Below are 24,114 nucleotides of genomic sequence, written 5' to 3' on the forward strand. Positions count from 1 at the left end.
ATAATGAACACAGGGTGGCGGTATTTTTCTTTACTTCTGGTTTGCTCCCAACATAAAAAGAAGATGAAGAAGACACAATGACAACAATCAAGTGAGGAGCGCCAGAGGTAAATAAACATTCCTTTTTTTCCTTTTTGACAAAAAAACCAACAGCATCAGTTGTTCTGATTATTAAAACTTTTATAAATGATGCCAGCAAGATGTCATTCAAAGCGTACGTCTACCGATGACCAAGCAGAAACGCGTTGTTATTGTAATGTTCCAATGCGGACATTTAAACGCTGCCATTGTTTAACAGTATGTACAATGTTTGCATTTTGGAATATTAAACAAAATGTTTTCGGTTGTTTGTAAGTGGTGGATAGACTAACAAAACAATCACGAGGGGCAACCACTTTTATTGGTTTACTAATTCAGAGCAAAGGTGATCCACTCGCGTCAGGTGACGGTGTTGTGCCAAAATGTGAATACCTGCCAAAAATTGATTTGTACAAGTAAACAGTACAGTATGTACTTGATTTTGATATATGTAGTGCCCATAAGGGATATGCTAGTAGAATATGCAGAGATAACATGTGTCCATATCAAAATATTACTTGAAATCAGCAACAAAGTGTCCATTTGGGTAGATATTTGCTCTAAAAAAGGTATTTCAACTAGTAAACAATACTGTAGGTACTTGATTTTGATATATATATATATATAATGCCCATAAGGCTATTCTAGTAGAATATGCAGAGATAACATGTGTCCATATCAAAATATTACTTGAAATCAGCAACAAAGTGTCCATTTGGGTAGATATTTGCTCTAAAAAAGGTATTTCAACTAGTAAACAATACTGTAGGTACTTGATTTTGATATATATATATATATATATATATATATATATATATATATATAATGCCCATAAGGCTATTCTAGTAGAATATGCAGAGATAACATGTGTCCATATAAAAATATTACTTGTTGAAATCATTTTTTTGCAGCAGCAAAGTGGTCGTTTGGGTAGATTTTTGCTCTAAAAAGGGTATTTCAACAAGTAAACAGTACTGTAGGTACTTGATTTTGAAATATGTAATGCCCATAAGGATATTCTAGTAGAATATGCAGAGATAAGATATGTCAGTATCAAAATATTACTTTAAATACATTTTTGGCAGCAGCAAAGTGGCCATTTGGGTAGATTTTTGCTCTCAAAAGAGTATTTCAACAAGTAAACAGTACAGTAGGTTCTTGATTTTGATATATGTACTGCCCATAAGGGATATTCTAGTAGAATATGCAGAGATACGATGTGTCAATATCAAAATATTGCTTGAACATTTTTTTTTTGGCAGCAACAAAGTGGCCATTTGGGTGGATATTTGCTCTAAAAATTGTATTTCAACAAGTAAACAGTACTGTAGGTACTTTATTTTGATATATTTAATGCCCATAAAGGTATTCTAGTAGAATATGCAGAGATACGATGTGTCAATATCAAAATATTGCTTGAACATTTTTTTTGGCAGCAGCAAAGTGGCCGTTTGGGTAGATTTTTGCTCTCAAAAGGTATTTCAACAGGTACACAGTACAGTTGGTACTTGATTTTCATAGACTGTATGTAATGCACATGAGGGTATTCTAGTAAAATATGCAGAGATGATGGATAAATGGAGATGTGTCAGTGTCAAAATATTACTTGAAATACATTTTTTGCAGCAGCAAAGTGGTCGTTTGGGTAGATATTTGCTCTAAAAAGGGTATTTCAACAAGTAAACAGAACAGTAGGTACTTGATTTTGATATACTGTATGTAATGTCCATAAGAGTATTCTAGTATGATATGCAGAGATAAGATGTGTCAGTATCAAAATATTACTTGAAATACATTTTTGGCAGCAGAAAAGTGGCTATTTGGGTAGATATTTGCTCTCAAAAGGGTGTTTCAACAAGTAAACAGTACAATATGTACTTGATTTTTATATATGTAATGCCCATAAGGGTATTCTAGTAGAATATGCAGAGATAAGATATGTCATTATCAAAATATTACTTGAAATAAATTTTTGGCATCAGCAAAGTGGCCATTTGGGTAGATTTTTGCTCTAAAAAGGGTATTTCAACAAGTAAACAGTACTGAAGGTACTTGATTTTGATATATGTAATGCCCATAAGGGTATTCTAGCAAAATATGCGTGTGTAAATATGCGATGTGTAAATATAAAAATATTAAGTTAAATCACTTTTTGTCAGTCAATATTACATTTAATGAAAATGTTACATAAATGAATACATCCAAACACTTTATAAATATTCATTATGTGCACAAAGAAATAACAGTTATGATTGTATGTATCTTCCAAACAAGAAATAGGTTTTATCACATCAACATCGGACTAACAACAGTCCTTTAAATCTCATCAATACCACAGAAAAGGCAAACTGTCATTTTCCGGACACGATAAAGGCTTGAATAATGTCAAACACGTAGCGTTACAATAATCATGAAGATAAAGTGTTTGTCTTATACCTAGTAATCCGCTGTGGGCAGACGAAGCCAAGAAATACAGGTTTAGCGAGCGGTGCGTGCCCCCACGAAGGAAATACACCAGACCCAGTTCTTCTAACAATCAGTCACGATACAATAATTATATCACCCATTCTGCTTGTACAATCCAAGTCTATTCAAAATTCTAAAACATTTTTAGTCAAGCCAATTAAATACATAAGTATATGTAACGGATGCCGGATATTGAAACAGTGTTGCTAAACCTCACTCACTTCCTCAAGAGCCACACTGGACAATGAGCAGGTAGAATTAACTTTGAGCTCGCTGGCTTTTCGACTCTGGGGACCCTGGTTAGATTCCTGAAACATAAAGTAAATGTAATTTACTGCTGAAAACCAGCCTATAATGGAAGAAACCTCAAACAGTGCATGAGACAGAGATTGAGAAACATAGTAAGAGATGAGAAATTGAAGAATTGGGTGTTTGGGGGATGAATAATAGTTGTGTCTATAACAGTAGTACAATATTATTGTTATGGTGATGGTCTGTTACCAATAGTACTGTGAGATTAGATTTTTGTGCTTAATATAAAATATGTGTTTCCTTTTAGAAACAGCGCCTGGCTGCTTGTGGTGGAGAACGATATTTTTTTGTTTTTAAAAAAAATCCTTGCACCATGGAGGTCATTGTCGATTTCCTCAACATGTTACACACAGAGGTCAGTGGAGTATCTGTGGCGCTCGGCCTCCTCTTCCTGGCTCTTCTATACTGGTAAGTGTGGTCATGATGTTCTGCCATCTTCCAGGAAACTGTTACCAAAACAAAAACAAAGCTCACTAATGGCAGGAAGTGAATTAACCCTACTAATGGTCTTACAGTGGTGCCTCAATTTAGGAGTACCTTAACTTGTGAGTAATTTGAGATACAAGCTCTTAGCTTTTTCTTATGGGGACCTGTTATGCAAAACCAACTTTTCTTACCTATTGGTACCTGTTTTTGTGTATTTGGGATCTGCATAAGTCCCACAAATTTGAAATCAAACCGTGAAGGCATGGCTGAGATATTTATAAAACAATCTTGCCTTCCTTTGTATTTCCTCCAAATGAGCCATTTGGAATTTTCCCCTTTTGGGACATTTTTCTCCATTGGTGACATCAGCGGATCTGTCCATATATAGTAAAGTTTTACCTAAAGAGCTTTGCACGAGTCCATTAATGTAGTCTGACCTTGTAGTGAATAAGCTATTTCTCTATCTTCTTGCTGTGGGGCAGAGTGGCTCGTACATGCACATGTATCTTCTTTTCTAATGCAAAGTAACGCATTGTTCGAATTTATATCTGTCAGTAGACTTGATATGAAGAGCTAAAAACTACAACATAGCCGACGGGGAGAAGACGTAGTCGAAGAGAAAGCACGGAAATAAGACAACCCACAAAACGGCGCATCCTAAAGAGACGGTCAGAAAGCAGCTTGAAAACGGTCTGTAAAACCTAATCTATGCAAAATTTTAACCAAAAAAAATACAATTACATTATATGTAGACCACAAGGAAGGGTTTTAAATGTAGGGAAAAAAATGAATAATTTGAGTTTTGAGCATATTTTTCGTTGGTTGAAGTACAATTTGTAACAGGGCCGTTTGAGCAATAAAGAGTTACTATATTGTTACAAGTTGTTGTTCCTGCTTTGTTTACACAAGAAACAAATATTCGTTTTGATTTGAACAGTTGAAGTGCATGTTTGAGCGCCGCTCAGAGATCGAAACTATTTTTTTCTTTGTCCTCCAACCATCGGAACTACAAAAGCTAGTGCAAAGGAGAAGAAGTGGAAGACCACATCTGGAAAACAAACCATTAAAAAAATGTTCGCAACAGATCTTTAAAAACCTGGTAGCAGCCTACCTGGCTCGTCAACCCCGTCATAGGGCAGCGTGGCTCAGGTGGTAGAGTGGTTGTCTCCCAACCTGAAGGTTGTGGTTTTGATCCTCAGCCCCTTGGGACCATGTGAAAGTATCCTTCAGCAAGATGTTGAACCCCAAAGTAGCTCCTGATGCTATGCCATTAGTAGGTGAATGTGGTCGTTGTGTCAAAGCGCTTTGAGTACCTTAAAGGTAGAAAGGCGCTGTACAAATATATCATCCATTTACCATAGTGTCATCGGCATGCAACCAACGAACATGTATCCATAAAATTATCGAGAAGCTGTGATAGATAGATAGTACTTTATTGATTCCTTCAGGAGAGTTCCCTCAGGAAAATTAATTGACGTGTTTCAATTTGTTCTGTCTAGTCCTGACTCAACAAATTGTATTAGTTAGTCAGGCATTAATATTGGTTCAACAAATCACTTGTCAACTCTGACTTCTCTGACCCGGCCTCGAATACGTCCGTATGAAACATAAACAGCGATTTTTTTAGTTCCTATTGCTACACGACAGAGTTGCCAGATGACACTAGGCAAACAAGCAACCAGCTCTTTTAATAAGCGGACTTGGCAACACTGCACGGACGAGTAGTCAAAAGAGACACCACATTAGCCCAATCCCCGAGGTAATTGCTGAAGAATATTATTACATTACTTCATAAAACTGCTATTGTAATGTTTTGTGTAAAAAAAAAAATATTTTTAAAAGGCATATTACATGTTAAAATTGTGTTTTTTTGTTAGGGCCAAACACGGATTAAAATACTTTAAATTAATTTTCAATTAACTTCTTTGAGATACGAGTGTTATGCGTTACAGCAACGCAATGTGCTTGTAAGTTGAGGTATCACTGTAGTTGGCAAAAATGTAAGAAAATAAAGTAGCTGAAGATTATTATAGTGTATTTGTATGCTACCCATCCCTGCAGGTATTCCATCTACCCCTTTTCAGTCCTTGCTCGATGTGGAATCAAACATCCTAAGCCGGTTCCTTTTTTTGGAAACCTTTTCCTGTTTCGTCAGGTGAGTTGGAATGGAAATATTTAGGGACCGAGTCCCTTTGGGACAGAGGACCCTATTGTATTTCTAGCGTTTTATTATTATACCGCCGCCTCTTTGAGCTGTATTTTGACCCCCTTAACATGCTTCAAAACTCACCAAATTGGACACACACATCAGGACTGGCGAAAATTGCGATCTAATCAAAAAAACCAAACCCCAAAACTCAAAATTGCGCTCTAGCGCCTCCTAGGAAGAAAACACAGACAAAACTGCCTGTAACTCCCAGTAGGAATGTCGTAGAGACATAAAACAAAAACCTCTATGTAGGTCTCACTTATACCTATATTTCATAAACTGACAACCCCCAGCAAAAATCAACAGGAAGTTTGCAATTCCCCCTTCAAAACAAAAGTTGTGTAAAAACAGTCACCTTTTTTCAAACATTATCTCCTCTGAGCGCGTTTGTCGTGTCAGCTTCAAATTAGCACAGTAGAGAGATTGAACCCTTCTGATTAAAAGTTGATGAAATAGTTTTAATTACTGCTCCAGTTGGGATTTTATGAGCCCTCAAAGTCGGTCCCGTCCATCGCTGCTTGCAGCTTTAATTTTTTAACTTGTAATTGTAGATTTGGGGAAAAACTGAGAGCTTTTTTTGTTTCAACTGAGTTTCGTGTTTCTTAATCATTCTTTTGTGGTGTCCCTTGCTCATAAACACATTATATTGGGACTGTCTGTGTAACTTTGCTTGTTAACACATACTCACCTAGTCTTCCAGAGAATAAGAAGATATAGCAGATCATTGTTACCAAATTCGCCACATAGTCACTATATTTAGTGAATAATAAGACACCTCGAGATACTCTTTTTTTTTTTTTTTTTTTTTTTAAAAGCGACTGAACTTTTGGAAAGTAAAACAAAGCCGGTCTCAAAAGGGTGAGGTGTCTCCTGGGATTTGTCTGGTTTGGGGTGGGTATAGATGTGTGTGTTCAAGTCAAAGGACACAGCAGTTTGTCTTATGTTTGATGGATTTATTAAGCTGTAGCAGCGTCGAAGAAAGTTATGATCAGTTTCATGTTTGACTCTCAGAGCACGCAACCGTGGTGCATTCAAGGACTGCTGAACAAAGTGCGACGTTTTGTAAATGTCAACAAAAAACATAAATGTAACAAAGACATACATGTGTAAAAAGGTTGGTCTTTCGAACAGTGACTCTGACAAGAAAGCACTATTGCTCATCTCAACGAGCAGCGGGCGCTGCTCTCGGCTCCTCCCCCGTCGCAAAGCACTCACAAACTCTTGTTTGTGACATTTTAATACATTTATAAAGACAGAATAAAGTTAATTTGTAGTTCTAAACAGATTTGTTACTCTTTGTCTCCCACAACGTATTTCTGTCTCGTACGGCGTCCATTACAATTACGTGTAATTACAAAAAAGTACATTAGACAATGACATCATTGTGTCACCCCCCCAATGCCACAAATACATTGTAGTTCTGTTTTGCAAAGCTTTAAGGAAATCGGTTTACATTGTATTGTATGTGTTTGCAAGTGGAGGTTATAAACGTTTCTGTTCAATCTTTCATTTCAGGGTTTTTTCCATCCTGTGTCTGACCTCATAAAGACACATGGCAGAGTTTGTGGGTAGTTCATGTTCTTTATCTCCCGTGTTATTAGCATGATGCTGCCCGTGTGGGTTGACCATGTTTGCCTCGTGTGTTTGTAGGTATTATTTGGGGAGGAGAGCAGTGGTGGTAGTGGCAGACCCCGACATGCTCAGACAAGTGATGGTGAGAGAGTTCAGCAGCTTTCCAAACCGAATGGTGGGTCTTATTTTTCATTGATATGACAATACTGTATGCTTATTCCTGTGGTTGTTGCTCTGGTGACACAGCACTGCATTAAACTGACAAAGTGGCCAGTGAGTGTACAGTATGTAACTCCACACATGTGATTTCCTTGATTGCAGACTATTCGCTTTGCCACCAAACCGATGAGCGATTGTCTACTCATGTTGAGGAATGAACAGTGGAAGAGAGTTCGAAGTATCTTGACCCCGTCTTCAGTGCTGCCAAAATGAAAGAGGTGGGAGTCAAATGCAGATTTTCATTGCATGAGAACAGAACTTTGGTTTGGTTTTATTGTTTATATTGTTTTGATAGCGTAACCTACAGTACAAGGGGTCTTTAGGTTACAAACAAGTTTTGTTCCTATGATAAGTTGTAAGTCGAATTTTAGTGCAAGTTGAAACTCATATCTAAATTAACACAGACTCATACTGTATACTTTTAGGTCAGTGGTTCTTAACCTGGGTTCGATCGAACCCTAGGGGTTCGGTGAGTCGGCCTCAGGGGTCCGGCGGAGGTCAAGACACACCCGACTCATCGTGTAAATAAAAACTTCTCCCTATCGGCGTATTATGGATACCCCCAAACAATGTTCCCTCTAATTTTCCATATGCGTGAGCAAACGCAAAAACTCCTTGAGCATTCAGTGGAGCACATGTGAGCGACGTTAGATGTGCACGTGCACTGTGGCCACACCAGCAACACACCGGTGCCAAACCTGACTAAATAACAAGTTAAATGTTTTATTATTATAATCAAATGACAGCAGTCATTTCCATGAGATTATTTTCTAATATAAATATTTTGGCCCAATTACAATGACAATAACAACAAATATTGTTTTTCATGAGCTGTGTACTAGTATTGTATGTCTGGGTGGGGTTCCTGCTTTGGAAATAATTTGTACCCCTTTCAGATATCACATTTAGTTCCCACTAAAACATTCACATGTTACACAATAAGATGCAAACATGGGATCATATGCACATTCCTGTAAATTTGTTTGTAAAATATATCTTTATTAGTATTTCTTTAATATAATAACATAATTTAATGGTTAATATTTATAAATTAAAATAAAATTAAGAACAAAAACATTTTACTGTTCACTAAAGAAGGGTTCGGTGAATGCGCATATGAAACTGGTGAGGTTCGGTACCCCCAACAAGGTTAAGAACCACTGTTTTAGGTACTACAAAGAATGAAAAACATAAAATACAAATGGGGGAAAAAAAGCCAGGGAGCACCTTGAACCTTTGGATTATGCAAAATAGCACATGCCACACACCGCATAAACAATCCCTTACTGTCCATAAACACTTCACCCTCATGCCCAACCTTCCCTTTTTTACTCTTCAAGGTTTCTAACAATCTTGTAGCCTTCTTCTGAATCAGCATAAGGGTCACTGAGATTCAACCTTGATTCTGGTCTTCCAGTCAAAGCACTAGCAACCTTACATCTTAACAATGAGACCACAATGTTTCTTTGTGCTTAGTTATTACTTTTGCTTTTATACACGCTCAAGGATACCGTCTTTATCCTGAACGATGGTTGCAACAGTCAGACAGGTGAGACCAAAAGTGTGGCCATTATTGGTGGCCTTTCTCTTTTTCCTTAACTTTTTATGATGTTCATTTTCACTTCCATGGTGATGGCTTTCCTTTTCTTTGGCGCACTGTCACTAGAGCCACATTTTGTATTCTTCCGCTGCAGGCCTTGTAAGGACTTCCCATGCGAGTCTTGTATTTACCAACCAAAATTAAGTTTTTGATATGGGGGAGAAGGCGGAAGACTTCCGTAACCGCAAAATGTTGTGACGCGGACTGTCATAAAACGAGGACCACACATATATCTCTTTTGTTAAACACATGATCAAGTATGTAAATCTTTAGCTTCAGTACAGTATCTGAAATAGTACTGTATTCAATGCCAAATATACTGAACAGTTTCTGTCAGTATTGGTCAAGTATACTTAAGTGCAAAGTCCAGGCCAGTGTACTTAAACTTGTATTTGTGTTTGTATACTTGACACCTGGGGACTAAACATGGATATTTTGAATTTATTAGACTTAGACAAACTTTATTGATCCACAAGGGAAATTGTTCCACACAGTAGCTCAGTTACAAAGGATGGAAAGGATAGGGATGGAAAGGATAATGCAGGTATAAAGTAGACAAAAATGTACTATAGTAGCAATATAGAATATAACATATATGTAATATTTACATATTATGTATACAATATATAGTATATTCTGATATATTATTTTATATTATAATATAATATATACAATATATAACAAATCCTAATTACCATGTACAATATTACTGTATATTATTTTACTACTCAACTTTTATTACACCGTAGTGGGGGGTTTCAACCAACATCTTATTTTTTATTGGCCCTGAGGGTATTATAAAAAATAAAATGAGTTAATAATAACATATATTATTGTTAGCTATGACACTAATTTGCTTTTTCATAAACACAAAAGCTGAGATAGGGGTTTCCTCATGTAGCTTAGCATATATAAAAAAGATAGGCGCCCATAAAGGCAACATTTGTAAGTAAAATGTTGAATTCCTATCAATCTGCATCGTTCAAAGTAGTATTACAAGACTCGTCCTAACAATTGTATGTTCCAGTAGATGGTTCCTCTCATCCAAACAGCCACGACTGCCCTGATGAACAACTTAGAGGTCTATGCTGGATCGGGGGAGGCTTTTGACATCCACAGGTGAATGAACACTTTGAACGCAATAAAGTGTAGTCAACTGATCCCGTTTGATTTCCCTCTTTTTCGTCTCTCAGGTGTTTCGGCTGCTTCACTATGGACGTCATCGGCAGCGTGGCGTTCGCAACACAGGTGGACTCTCAGAACAACCCAGATGACCCGTTTGTCCGTCACGCTCAGATGTTCTTCTCCTTTTCTTTCTTCAGGCCCATCATGCTCTTTTTTAGTAAGTCCAGTCTGTCGGACACACGTCTTAAATATGAATGAAGGAATCACAGGTTGACCACACCCATTACTTACACATGATCTAGTTTTTTTTATATATCACGCATCTAACTTTGTGGGAACATTTTGGGAAGGCCCTTTTCTATTACCAGTGTTTGATGTGTAAGATCCTGAGGGTCCTGACCTCAACCCCATAAAACACTTTTGTTATTAAAAGGACAACATTTCCTCATGCACTGTAAAATCTTGTCTAAACAGTCTACAGTCTAAACCAGGGGTATCCAAAGTGTGGCCCAAGGGCCATTCCCAGCCCGCAGCTTTTGTTTTTTATTCCCCACAACACATTCTACAGATAAAATAAACACAGAAAAAGATGGAACCAGCCCAAATTCCGCCCAAAATGGAACATGAAAACTAAAATAGCTGGCAACATGTTAATCTTGATCTGAGTGTACTAAATAATTTTGTTGGTGGAATAATAATAATAATAATAAAAGTAAAGAATAATAATGATAATAGATTAAGTAGATAAAGATTAAATGATACACTAATTTGCATTGTAATCTACAACACAAAATTTAGCTGTGAACATACGTTGGTTGACCTACAGTGCATTGATTTTACTATCTATATTTTACAAAATGTGTCAAATTGGCTTGCTTAAAAAAGGTTTGGACACCTTTGGTCTAAAAAGTATTTGTTAATCGCGGTTAACTTAGACCCAATATAACTGTGGTAAACACATTTCCGCAAAGTAGGATTATATTAAAAATTCAAATATTTTCATAGTTAGAGCATAAAAATAGTGTTTATGACATTTTAATTACATTTTTTTTTACCATCATTAGAACTCTCTAAACATTAAATAATACCCCTATGTCACCTTTACACTGGTTTCACCCAATATAGTAGCTTTGAGTGTGTTGTAGATTACAGTACTCATCCATAGCCTGGAAGATCCTCCTAGCGTCATTGCTATGGTCTTCACCCGGCCACTACAACGCTGCATGGAAATACTTTGTCACATTCCTATAAGTTAGAACTGGGCTTGCATCTGCTGAAAACTCTGGCATAAATTGGTTTGCAAAAACTTGGTCAACAGTCACAGCTTTGTTGCATTCCGTCATGTTTGTAATAAGTGTCCTGCGTTGTCATTCCACATGGCTCACGCCAAACCTGTGTTATGGATACCGAAGATGACGTGCATCTTGAATCAAGAGAGGTCATCTCCTCTTTGCCCCGACAGCTGTTGATAGCTGATACCAGTCTCGGTTAGCCTGAAGTGCTGCACAAAATGTTGGATTCTACGTGCCGCTTTTGTCTTTTGAAGTCAGTTTCACCAATGTGGAGATGTGTTATTGATGAGGCAGAAGTTGAAGAGGAAGTGCATCAAACAGTTGCTCAAAAGTTGGTCAATTTGAGATTGTTGCGGTGAATATAGTGCCAAGATTAGCCGGTTCGGTTGTTGTGTAGTAGTGTTCACCCTTAACTCGGAAACGGAAGTCCCACTATCTTTATCGATCGTCACTGTTTAATATTAGAAAATAAGACAAATACTGCACTGTATATAATACATACGATGCATACATTTAATTAAACACTCGTGATACAGTATACAGCCCTTTGAGACACTTGTGATTCAGGGCTATATAAATAAACATTGATTGATTGATTGATATATAGGATAGAAGTTGTTTTTTTAAATCCACAATATAGCGAAGCCACAATGTTTGAAGCGCGATAGACGACTGTGCTTTTATTCTCACTTTCAATCAATCAATCAATCAATGTTTATTTATATAGCCCTAAATCACAAGTGTCTCAAAGGGCTGTACAAGCCACAACGACATCCTCGGTACAGAGCCCACCTACGGGCAAGGAAAACTCACCCCAGTGGGACGTCAATGTGAATGACTATGAGAAACCTCGGAGAGGACCGCATATGTGGGTAACCCCCCCCCCCCCCCTTTAGGGGAGACCGAAAGCAATGGATGTCGAGTGGGTCTGACATAATATTGTGAAAGTCCAACACATCAGCGAAAGTCCAGTCCATAGTGGGGCCAGCAGGAACCATCCCGAGCGGAGACGGGTCAGCAGCGTAGAGATGTCCCCATCCGATGGACAGGCTAGCGGTCCACCCCGGGTTGGGAGCAGAGTAGAAAAGAAAAGAAAAGAAACGGCAGATCAACTGGTCTAAAAGGGAGTCTATTTAAAGGCTAGAGTATACAAATGAGTTTTAAGATGAGACTTAAATGCTTCTACTGAGGTAGCATCTCTAACTTTTACCGGGAGGGCATTCCATAGTATTGGAGCCCGAATAGAAAACGCTCTATAGCCCGCAGACTTTTTTTGGGCTCTGGGAATCACTAATAAGCCGGAGTTCTTTGAACGCAGATAGGTGTCAAAAGATTTTGAAATCCAGAAATATGTATCCTACAGGTACTGTATATGACCCTAATCTGCGGTCCCTTCCAGGGTTTCTTCTTGTTTCCATTGGGTTGAGTTTTTTCTTGCCCTGATGTAGGATCGGGACCTGATGTCGTTGTGGTTTGTGCAGCTCTTTGAGACATTTGTGATTAAGGGCTATATAAGTAAACTTTGATTGACTGCCCCACCCGATCCCTAAGATCAGCCGATCAGCTGCTACTGACGGTCCCAGACACAAGGCTGAAGCTTAGAGGTGACAGAGCTTTCGCCGCTGCTGCTCCCAAGCTCTGGAACGACCTACCTCTTAGTGTTAGACAAGCCTCCTCTCTTCCTGTTTTTAAATCTCTCTTAAAAACATAATTTTATTCCATGGCTTTTAACACTGAGTGATATCCATCCTGCAATGGCGCCCTATAATACACCTGCTGTGAACCTGTTTTTATGTTTTATTTATTTTATTTATTTATTTTTTATCGTGTTCTGTTTGTGTTGTGTTGTGTTTGCTCGGTTCTCGTATTATCTTTTAACCTGCCCATTGTACAGCACTTTGGCTACCCCTGTGGTAAATTTTAAATGTGCTTTATAAATAAAGTTGATTTGATTTGATTTGATTTGACTGATTGATAATCAATTGTAATGTAAATAATCTGTGGATTTGTGCACAGTTGCTTTTCCGCACATCACGGCTCCGCTGGTAGGAATTATCCCCAATAAACGGCGGCATCAAATGAATGAGTTCTTCATCAACAGCATTCGGAGGATCATCAGACAGAGAGAGGAGCAACCTCCTGAGCAGGTACTTTCTATTCCTAGATGGATTTAGTTTTAAACTCTTAAAGACAATTTCTTGTCGAACCAATCTGAACATAGAGGCGTCGAGACTTCCTTCAGCTTATGTTGGATGCACGTAGCAGCAAGGAAGGTGCATCCTCGGAGCACTTTGACACAGCGAGCCACCAGCAGCCATTTACTCCAAGCCCAGAGGATAGTCTTCACCCTACTGATTCGCCCACCCGGCGCCCATCAAAAAAACTGATCACCGAAGATGAGATTGTCGGCCAAGCGTTAGTCTTCCTGCTGGCGGGCTATGAAACAAGCAGCAACACACTGGGCTTCACCTGCTACCTCCTGGCGCTTCATCCGGAGTGTCAGCGCCGAGTCCAGGAGGAGGTGGATGGCTTCTTCAGCAGACATGTGAGTCGCTTGCCTTATTTGTCTTGGTGGTAAACGTTGGGTGATTCTTCAGTGCCTTCCATCTCTCACTGTAGGAATCACCCGACTACTCTAATGTCCAGGAGCTGAAATATTTAGATATGGTCGTATGTGAAGCTTTGCGTCTCTATCCTCCTGGATTCAGGTAAAAGGAAGCAACTTCTACTGTTAGCAATGATTGGCCAAACACATACACGATCATGTTTTGTGATTTTTAACACAAAGGTTTGCACGAGACATTGATCAGGACTGCGTGGTGAACGGCGTTCTCCTCCCAAAAGGAGCTTCATTGGAGATCCCCGCTGGCTTCCTGCACTACGACCCGGAGCACTGGCCAGAGCCGGAGAAATTCATCCCCGAGAGGTAAGAAGCTGGTGTCTTCATGAAGCACCCACATGTAAATGAATCACTTATTCGATTGGATTTGAACTTCAAGTCAAATTCCAATTGAAGTTCTATAGCCAAACCAAGCACCAGTACTGTACGTGAGGGTTTGCAAATGGCAGCAGGCTAAATTGGGGTCCTAAGCAGAATTGTATTTAGAAAAATGTTTTCACACATTTTTGTTGATGTCAAACATTTTTTATACTTTTGAATCAAACTTGATTTCAATTTGATGCATGTTTTGTACCAAAATTCAATGGGAATTGAAATTGTTTTTTTTAGGGCAAAATATAAAATTTAACATGATAAAAACCAAAGTAGCACACTAGACTAGATCTGACCAATCTAAGTCTATGAGCATGAACTGATGAAGTCTACTCGGATGAGAGGCGAAACGTCTTCTAAGACTGTTTTATATTTGATGGTCGTGTGATGGGTGATGAGCGAAGAAGACGCCAACAAGGAATTGTGGAACAAAAAGCTTTATTTGTTTCAGCGAGCCTCAGACTAGAGCTGCAGCTCCAGGAAAACGAGTATGGGCCGGATTACCGTATTTCCCGCACTACAAGGCGCACCGGATTATAAGGCGCACGTTCAATGAATGGCATATTTCAAAACTTTGTTGATATATATAGCGCCCCGGATTATAAGGAGCACCTATGCACATACTTGCCAACCCTCCCGTTTTTAGCGGGAGACTCCCGGTATTCAGCGCCTCTCCCGATAACCTCCTGGCAGAAATTTTCTCCCGACAAACTCCCGGTATTCAGCCGGAGCTGGAGGCCACGCCCCCTCCAGCTCAATGCGGACCTGAGTGGGGACAGCCTGTTCTCACGTCCGCTTTTCCACAATATAAACAGCTTGCCTGCCCAATGACGTCATAACATCTACGGCTTTTAGAGAGTAGAGTGCACAACTGCGCACACAACAAGGAGACGAAGCAGAAGAACGAGGAAGTTACAGACATGGCGACGCCGTCGACGAGCAAAATGAAGAAACACGCTTGCAAGTTCCAAAACAAATGAAAACAAGAATTTCAGTTCATCCAGGACAGTTTGAAGGGGAAGGGGTATGTATGTTGCCTGTACATTTTGTAAAACAGACTTCTCCATTGAACACGGGGGCCCAAATGATATACTCAGACATGAACGGAGAAGTTAAACAGGACAATGCTGCCATCTACTGGATAGCCCCCGGAACACTAAAATTCAAGTATTTATTTTATTTATACGTATAATAAAATAAATATATATATATATATATGAAATACTTGAGTTGGTGAATTCTAGCTGTAAATATACTCTCCTCTTAACCACGCCCTTAACCACGCCCCAGCCCCGCCCCCCGCACCCTCCACCTCCCGATATCGGAGGTCTCAAGGTTGGCAAGTATGCCTATGCATCCATTAGATGGAGCTGCGCTAAAGGGAATGTCAACAAAACAGTCAGGTCAGTCAAACTTTATTAATAGATTACAAACCAGCGTTCTGACAACTCTGTTCACTCCCAAAATGAATAAACAGCTGATTTACTCGTGTTACGGTAAATCAAACGTAAGTGCAATCACAATATAGTAACACTCGAAATAGTGCAGAGCAATAACAATATATCAATAACTCAACGTTCCTCAAACGTTAATGTCACACAACACACAAAATAAACATGTAAAGCTCACTTTATGAAGTTATTCCTCATCCACGAATCCCTCGAATTCTTCTTCAGTGTCCGAATTAAACAGTTGGGCGGATACGGCATCCAAAATGCCCGGCTCCGTCTCGTCGAAGTCGTCATTAATGGTGTGAGTGTCGCTGCTGTTGTTTAGCAGTTCCTGAAAGCTCGGACCACAGTTGAGACTGATATATCAGCCCAGGCATTTACGATCCACTGGCAGATAGTGGCGTATGTCGTCCGGCGCTGTCTCCCTGTCTTGGTGAACGTGTGTTCGCCTTCTGTCATCCGTGTTCTACTGCGTGACTGATTGCCTTGAGTTTAAACTCTGCGTCCTAAGCGTGTCTCTTAATGGGAGCCATTTTGGGGTCTTTACATAAACACACAAATGGAAATGAAACGTCATATATCCCAGCATGCACCACACGCTTCTTCTTCTTCTACGGGGGTGGCTGCTTACCATAGAAGAACTTCTTCTTCTACGGGGGCGGCTGCTTACCATAGAAGAAGTGCTTCTTCTTCTACGGGGAAAAAGAAGTTGGCGGCTGTTTACCATAGTTGCGAGACCTAAACTTTATGAAAATGAAGTTTAGGTTTGTTGTGGCTCAATATTGGTCCATAAGGCACACCGGATTATAAGGCGCACTGTCAGCTTTTGAGAAAATTGGAGGTTTTCAGGTGCGCCTTATAGTGCGGAAAATACGGTACTGTTCTGATGTCCTCTCACCACAGTGACTAAATACCCCTTCCTGAAGACTCCCACTCTTTGTAACTCTAACCTTGGAGCCGGCTCGTCTGGACAAAAGCCCAGCTTGTTGTTTGGCCAGTTAACCTGTTTCCTGTGATCGGTTTGAGTCGGACGACCGCCGACCCCTATCCTCTACTCCTATCTGTGGGGGCTTCCTACCAGATGTTGCTACTGTCTTTAATATATCTCCTAAAATCCAACTGCTGCTGTCCTTTAAGTTCCTCAATGTCCTGGGGGCAAGGGCCCCCACTCGCTGGAACGCTTGTGATGACCTTAGTAGAATAATCCTCTAAAGGATTCTGTGACCAAATACAACCACATGCTACTTCCAATCATATCAGAAAATTGTATACGGTATAATTTACCTCAAAGATAAACCAAACAGTCCAGTTGCGATCGAGTGAATGCCGTGAGATTACAAGGACCTGGATGAATGACAATATCCATAGACAAAGTTGTACGCGTTTCTGGCACAACGCCGAACTACCAGGATGTGCTTCCTGTACGTAAAATTAGCTGCATGGTACTAACACAATGTGTCCCGAGAGACAATATGATTGCATGGAAAGAATTTGCCATTATATTCTAATCAAGGATGTAGCAGGAAGGGGCGAGGAGTACGTTTGAGGTAAAATTTCATATGAAGCGCCCTGTCTTTCATTGGTTGAGATGTCACGTGAAACGGGAACAACAGGTGTTTTGCCTTGGTAGTTGTGCCCCTGAATGGAGGTGACACCATTGGGCAGAAATGGAAGTACAGTACCTCGGTTTTCGTACGTCCCCCCCTTTTCCTATGCATTTTTTCCTTGGCTCAACATTCCTACCCTCGAGCAGAGAACTAGACTCCTCGTTTTTTTATTTGACTCACTCATATTGCCGTGTGGAGGCCAACTTGCTCTTATCCCATACAGTATGTGTATGAAGTTTGTGCCTAATTTTAAGGTCGCAAAGACAGATTTTGAGCAGAGCAAAATATATTTTGGAACACATACTAGCTATGTTGTGAATAAATTAAACTCCGGTGCAAAATAAAATAATTTGTTTGAGTGGGTATAAATGCATTTTGTGCATAATTAATGTGTCTAAATGTTTGCTCTTATCCATATTAACGTGCAATAATTCCTACTTTCTGTGCTCTCGTGTCCTCTCTCTCTCAACCTCTGCGCATTCAGCTTTTTTCCTATGTGCTCGCTCAAGTTTTGACACAATGTAACGTTTGTGCCAAAAAGGCAACCAGTCAGACAAACTGGACAAATGTAAGCTCCGATTGGCTCTTTGGTCTCCAATTAGATCACTTATTACATTGCGGACAAATGTACAAAAATAACTCCACAACATAATGTTTATAAAAGAGAACTCAAATAACCAAATTAATTTGGTTTAAATAACCAAACAAATTAATGAGGTTATTAAACATCAGTTTAGCCATCAGAGATGTAATAGTTCTCATCTGTGGCAATTATACAGCGGATATCAGGTACAACAAGAACTGCGCTGTTGACTTGTAAGAAGCCGCAAAAACTCCTTGTTTTAGTGTGACGTCATCGGTCAGCTGGAAAATAAATACAATAATCTGCGCCTAAAGGAAATAAGCCCCCCCCCCCCCCCCCCCCCCCCCCCCCCCAGTGTACGGGAGGCACAGTGCGTATGACCAATAGTCACATTAGAGCAGGGGTGGGCAATTAATTTTTACCGGGGGCCGCATGAGCAACCCGAGCACTGCTGGAGGGCCACACCGACAATATTTCAATTAAATTTTGCTCAAATTATTTTTGATATACCATAAGATAAATAATAATAATATTTTCATTTAACCTAACTTATCTTTATACAAAAGCAGATGGTTTTTGATGGTTTTATTTTTAACACTTTCTTACACAACACTTCCTGATGTATATTACAATGCAAAAATTTCAATTTCTGTCACTTTATCCTGCATCCTCTTTGTTGTGAACGTAGCACGCCTGTAAGGTGATTGGCGAAGAAGGAGGAAGCATTGCTGTTGCGGAAATGAGGAGTGAGGATAGACGTGCGTGTGGAAAGAACGAGATAAGTTGAGCTGTGTTAGTATAGGTTGCTCAATAAAAGTTTAAAAAGAGCGTCAGACTTGGTGTGCACTTCTTCTGGACGCTACAATTGGTGTCAGAAGTGGGATGAAATGCCTCCCAGTTCGCCTTGCCATCAAACCTGGGAGTCTTCATTGAGGGCGGAATTCCCCCATGCCAAGCAGCGTGCGCTGCACCTGTAGACGCTGCCTTTGTCCTTCCTCCCTCTCTCTCTCTCTCTCTTTGCGGCGAGCTCCTCACGTCCTGGATTCACACATACATCTGCAGTGCTGCCGGCACCTTAAGTCCCCACTCAATGTCCTTTCCCTCCCGTTCCATCTTGACAAAGTCGCCAGGAAACATGGTGGCACGTACCTCCTGATGACGTAGCAGGCTGAGCACACGTACAAGCAGCGCAGTATGCACACACAATTAAGCAGCGGCAGTATGCACAGAGTTTTACTTATCAGAAGAAGTGCACACCAAGTCTGACGCTCTTTTTAAACTTTTATTGAGCAACCTTTACTAACACAGCTCAACTTATCTCGTTCCTTCCACACGCACGTCCATCCTCACTCCTCATTTCCGCAACTCAAGAAGACAACATCAACTTCAGCAGGTCGTTACACTATATTCTTTAAACACAGCAACCTGTGCAGTCCATGTCTTGTTGAAAACACGCCATTCGTCATCAACTTTTCTTTTTTTTTAGCATCTCGGGGATAACCGGGCATCACTTGTCGCTGTGCGCCTTCACTCACAGGACATACGCCCATAGATAACACTTTTCAAAATAAAAGCAGCACAGTTGTATTGCACGCACGACATAGATGTTTTTTTAAATGTATTTTGTAATTTGTGATTGCCGCTGCGCACACGAGCATACGTCCACACGGAAGTAATACAAATAACGCTTTTCAAAACAAAAGCAGCCCTGTTGTATTGCACACTCGAAATAGATACTTTTTTAAATTTATTTTGTAATTTATGATTGGCCTCACGCGGGCCGGACAGGGACGTACAAAGGGCCGGATGAATGCCCAGGTCTGCATTAGAGAGTGTGCATGGACTACTCAGTGGCCTAGTGGTTAGAGTGTCCGCCCTGAGATCGGTAGGTTGTGAGTTCAAACCCCGGCCGAGTCATACCAAAGACTATAAAAAAAATGGGACCCATTACCTCCCTGCTTGGCACTCAGCATCAAGGGTTGGAATTGGGGGTTAAATCACCAAAATGATTCCCGGGCGCGGCACCGCTGCTGCCCACTGCTCCCCTCACCTCCCAGGGGGTGAACAAGGGGATGGGTCAAATGCAGAGGACAAATTTCACCACACCTAGTGTGTGTGTGACAATCATTGGTACTTTAACTTTAACTTAAACTACTATTGGAGAAATCAGACTAATTCAGTGCATGGAAACGTAGTCACTGATTACATCTTGATCATTTCTGTTCTGCTAACTGTTGGGATAGACAAAAGGGATATCTAATCCATTATAAACGTGTGTAGGCCAGGCCTGGACAATTATTTTGACTCAAAACCTCACAATAATATCTGATTGAAAGCTAAAAACTTAATGACAGACCGCCTTAAATTTTACATTTTTTTTAACAGAATGAGACACTCTGAATGTACATGAAAATAAAGAATGTGGGATTTACAATATTAACTATGAAGGATAAAACACTGAATATTGACAACATATGAACGTCACACACTCTCTCCATCGACATATTTTACAATCAAGCGAAACGCAACAAAAATGCAACAAACACAGCGAAATATGAACGTGAAGGGTGAAAAAAAAAATCCACCTACAATTTGATATATCTATACATCACTAAGCTTTAGAACTTTGTTGTAAAAATCTCCTTCTGCGTCTGTCCCTGACACCCGCATTTCAGGCTCGCTCTGGAAACACTCTGTGGAAACGCTCCCCACCCACACTGCTTGGTGCCTCGTCTGAGCTGCTGTGACTTAGATTACCATAGTAACTAGTACATCATGCAAAAGCGCAGATTCCAACCATTGAAATACTTTGTATAGTTCAAGACTTACGGTCATTTGAAAACATCACTGCACATCATAATGGCGGCTACAGTTTCCATCTTTAAGATCTAAAAAATGTATTTGGGAATGTCCGGTGGGCCAGATTGAAAAGCTTAACGGGCCTCATGCGGCCCCCGGGCCTTAATTTGCCCAGGTCTGGTGTAGGCTACGGTCCTGACATTTCTTGTGTATTATTGTGTCATTCACACGGAATTAAATCATAAAGGAATGCATTTCCCCTGCAGATTCACTCCCGAGGCAAAAGCCAGCAGACATCCATTCGTGTACCTGCCCTTTGGGGCCGGGCCCCGCAACTGTGTGGGCATGAGGCTCGCCCAACTGGAGATCAAGATGGCTCTGGTTCGTCTGTTCCACAGGTTCACCATTATAAAGTGCTCTGAAACAAAGGTCGGTTTGATCGCTTGCTGTGCCCTGTGCCTTCTAATGTGGGTTATATCAGTATCCCAAAAGAAAATATCTATTTTCTTTTCTCCAGGTTCCACTTGAGTTGAAGTCCTCCAGCACCCTGGGACCCAAAAATGGCATTTTTGTCAAGATATCGAGAAGAGACAAAAGTGAAACATGAGTCCAAGTGCTGAACTTTATGAGCTCCAAAAGAATTACAACACATCAATCTTGTGATGTTACTGATTAGCTGCTTGTTTGGTTTATCATAGGAATGCTTTATTGATGCCAGAATAGTTAAAGAAGTGCATTATTTGCTTCTACGTCTTGTAAATGAACAAATATATAAAACAAGTTGAACTGCCTACCAGTGGCATATTAAACCACAAACACAGCTAATGACTGCAAAGTGATTCTGCACAATATTTAGGGTGGAGTGTAAATATGTGATTTACTGAGGATTACCAATAAAAGGCTGTGTTGAAAATTATAGAGCTACAAACTGTACATAGTAATAGTACCAGGCAATGTATGAAACTTTAGTAATCCATGTAAGAATTGTTTTTAAAATGTATCTAATTCGATCAAATCCCCTTCATTTATGTACCACTATTAACAACAGAACTGTTTCCAGAGTGCTGGACATAAAAAAACAACAAGTAATTAAATTAAAAACATTTGAAATAAAATAAGTAAAACAAAAAATCAATAGAATGAAACAATAAAAGACAAATCAATAAATAAAACAAAAAACAGAGTTTAAAAGCCAACGAATAAAAGTGGATTTTAAGACAAGACTTAAAAACATTTAACAGTGGGGGCAATTTTGACACGAAGGGGCAGAACATGTGATAAGTCATCTGCTGATTGGTTCGAGTGTTGCTCTGGTATTTCGACAAGCCCTTCGAGGACCCCGAAGGCTGCCCGTCGCAATGGACTCGGACTTTGCCTTGTTCTTGGATTTTAATCACAAATTGGATAACATCTCGGAGAAGATTTCAACTCGGCAAGGTGAGAGCCAGAATGGACAATTTGACGTGACAAAACATTAGAATGCGTTTGCTCGCCTAACCAAAATAAATTATCTACAATTCGACTTTTTACAGGCTGTGCTGTAAACACCCCAGCGTGACCAGTGCCACAAAAAAGCCCTGAAAAGTCCCTTCCCTTCTTCAAAGACACCTAGGCTTATAGACACACATGCACCCATTGCCTACCAATCAGGCTTCCTGTTCTGTACACCCCTCTAACTGTATATTGTATGTCTGCTCTTGGGCGGTTGCACTGAAAATTACTACAATTATTATTAAAATGTTGTCGTATTTTTTAAGTGCAATGACACTTAAGCTATTCTATAAATCTACTGCAGTTGTTTGTGTCAGGAACTCGCAGTCGTGACCCTAAGATGCAGGAGACAGGAGGCAATGCGCAGCAAGAGTCTATTAATTATATTTAACACAAAAGGTGCAGCAGGGAAGTGCACAAACACACAGCAACTGAACAATCCTCAAGCCCTGATGAAAGGGCAAGGCAGGGATTTATAGAAGCCAGCTGATTGACAACCACTACCAGGTGTGGCCGGGCTGCCAATCAGCGGCAGGTGAGGGGTGACATGCAGGAAAAGGAACTGAAAATAAGAGCGCCCGAGAGGAAATAAACCAACTAAGGAAGCATAACAAGCTGTGAATGTGACAGGTAGTCACAGTTTGTAGTACATTCTATTGTATTGTTTTTATACAATTACTATCTAAAAGGTTGTTTTTTATAAGGCATTTTACACATTAAAATGGTGCAGTTCTTGAAGGTCATGCACCAATTAAATTGATTTCAATAGGCGACCCAGACTTGAGATACACGCGTTTTGAGTTAAGAGCTCCATCCAACCAATTAATGTCGTAAGTTGAGGTGCGACTGTCTTCACGTGTGGCAGTGAAGATCATTTGATAGTGATGGGTTGATGAGGCCTCATGAAGCGTTTCGACACATTGCAAAACTGTATTGATACTGTGTCACTAAATACTGACATCTGCTGGACATTAAAAATCCCTACAGGCAACCTATGGACCGACTCAACTGACACTGATTTTATGACCTAGTATATACAATAATATAAACCAAGTCATTGTATTTCATTTAGGATTATTTCATATCTTCATTTAAATACAAATATATTTTTATCTTTTTTAGATACAGTCAAATAATGTGAACATGTATCGTGACTAGGATGGTAGAAGGTGGGGATTGAACCCCAGTAACCAGCAACCCTCCGATTGCCGGTACGGCCACTCTACCAACTTCGCCACGCCGTCATTCCTAGACCTTCTCTAGTGACTTTCTAAAAGCGATACGCGCACCGACACAGGGTATCGCTCTATGAGCTCGACGCATGCGCCGATGCATCGGTGTTGCCGGACCCATCACTATCATTTGACAAACATGTACTGATCTTCTGGCTTGGTCATCTTGTGTTAGGCAATGTTCAAAATCAATAGGTGTCTTGCTTTCACGCAGAAATAAAATGACACTATTAATCGAAACATTTGACTGCATCTGACTTTGCCCTTTAAAAAAAAAAAGATGCAAAATATAAATACTCTCATTTTTACTTTTTAAGAGATTCCGGTCTTCAACAGCAGCTCACCAAAATATTGTTTGGATGAAATGCCCATCGCCATTAAACTTTTAAATGTGTACAAAACCCAAAACCAATGAAGTTGGCACGTTGTGTAAATTGTAAATAAAAACAAAATACATCCATCCATCCATTTTCTACCGCTTGTCCCTTTTAGGGTCGCGGGGGGTGCTGGAGCCTATCTCTGCTGCACATGGGCGGAAGGCGGGTTACACCCTGGACAAGTCGCCACCTCATCACAGGGCCAACACAGATAGACAGACAACATTCACACTCACATTCACACACTAGGGCCAATTTAGTGTTGCCAATCAACCTATCCCCA

The 24,114-nt window shown here is 40.0% G+C and overlaps 1 protein-coding gene across 1 annotated transcript; it reads left to right on the forward strand.

Moving 5' to 3' along the window:
* tbxas1 (thromboxane A synthase 1 (platelet)) lies at positions 1-23,233 on the forward strand. Its single transcript, XM_062035282.1, is given in 15 exon segments — positions 1-107; positions 3,104-3,264; positions 5,344-5,437; positions 7,007-7,059; positions 7,142-7,238; positions 7,385-7,472; positions 7,475-7,500; positions 9,913-10,001; positions 10,076-10,224; positions 13,316-13,446; positions 13,521-13,844; positions 13,919-14,007; positions 14,088-14,225; positions 20,998-21,160; positions 21,249-23,233. Coding segments are annotated over 14 exon segments (1,626 nt in total). The 5' UTR covers positions 1-107; positions 3,104-3,169; the 3' UTR covers positions 21,339-23,233.
* Positions 23,234-24,114: the final 881 nt, after the last annotated feature.

Source organism: Entelurus aequoreus, linkage group LG24 (genome assembly GCF_033978785.1).
Source record: "Entelurus aequoreus isolate RoL-2023_Sb linkage group LG24, RoL_Eaeq_v1.1, whole genome shotgun sequence".
Lineage (NCBI taxonomy): Eukaryota > Metazoa > Chordata > Actinopteri > Syngnathiformes > Syngnathidae > Entelurus > Entelurus aequoreus.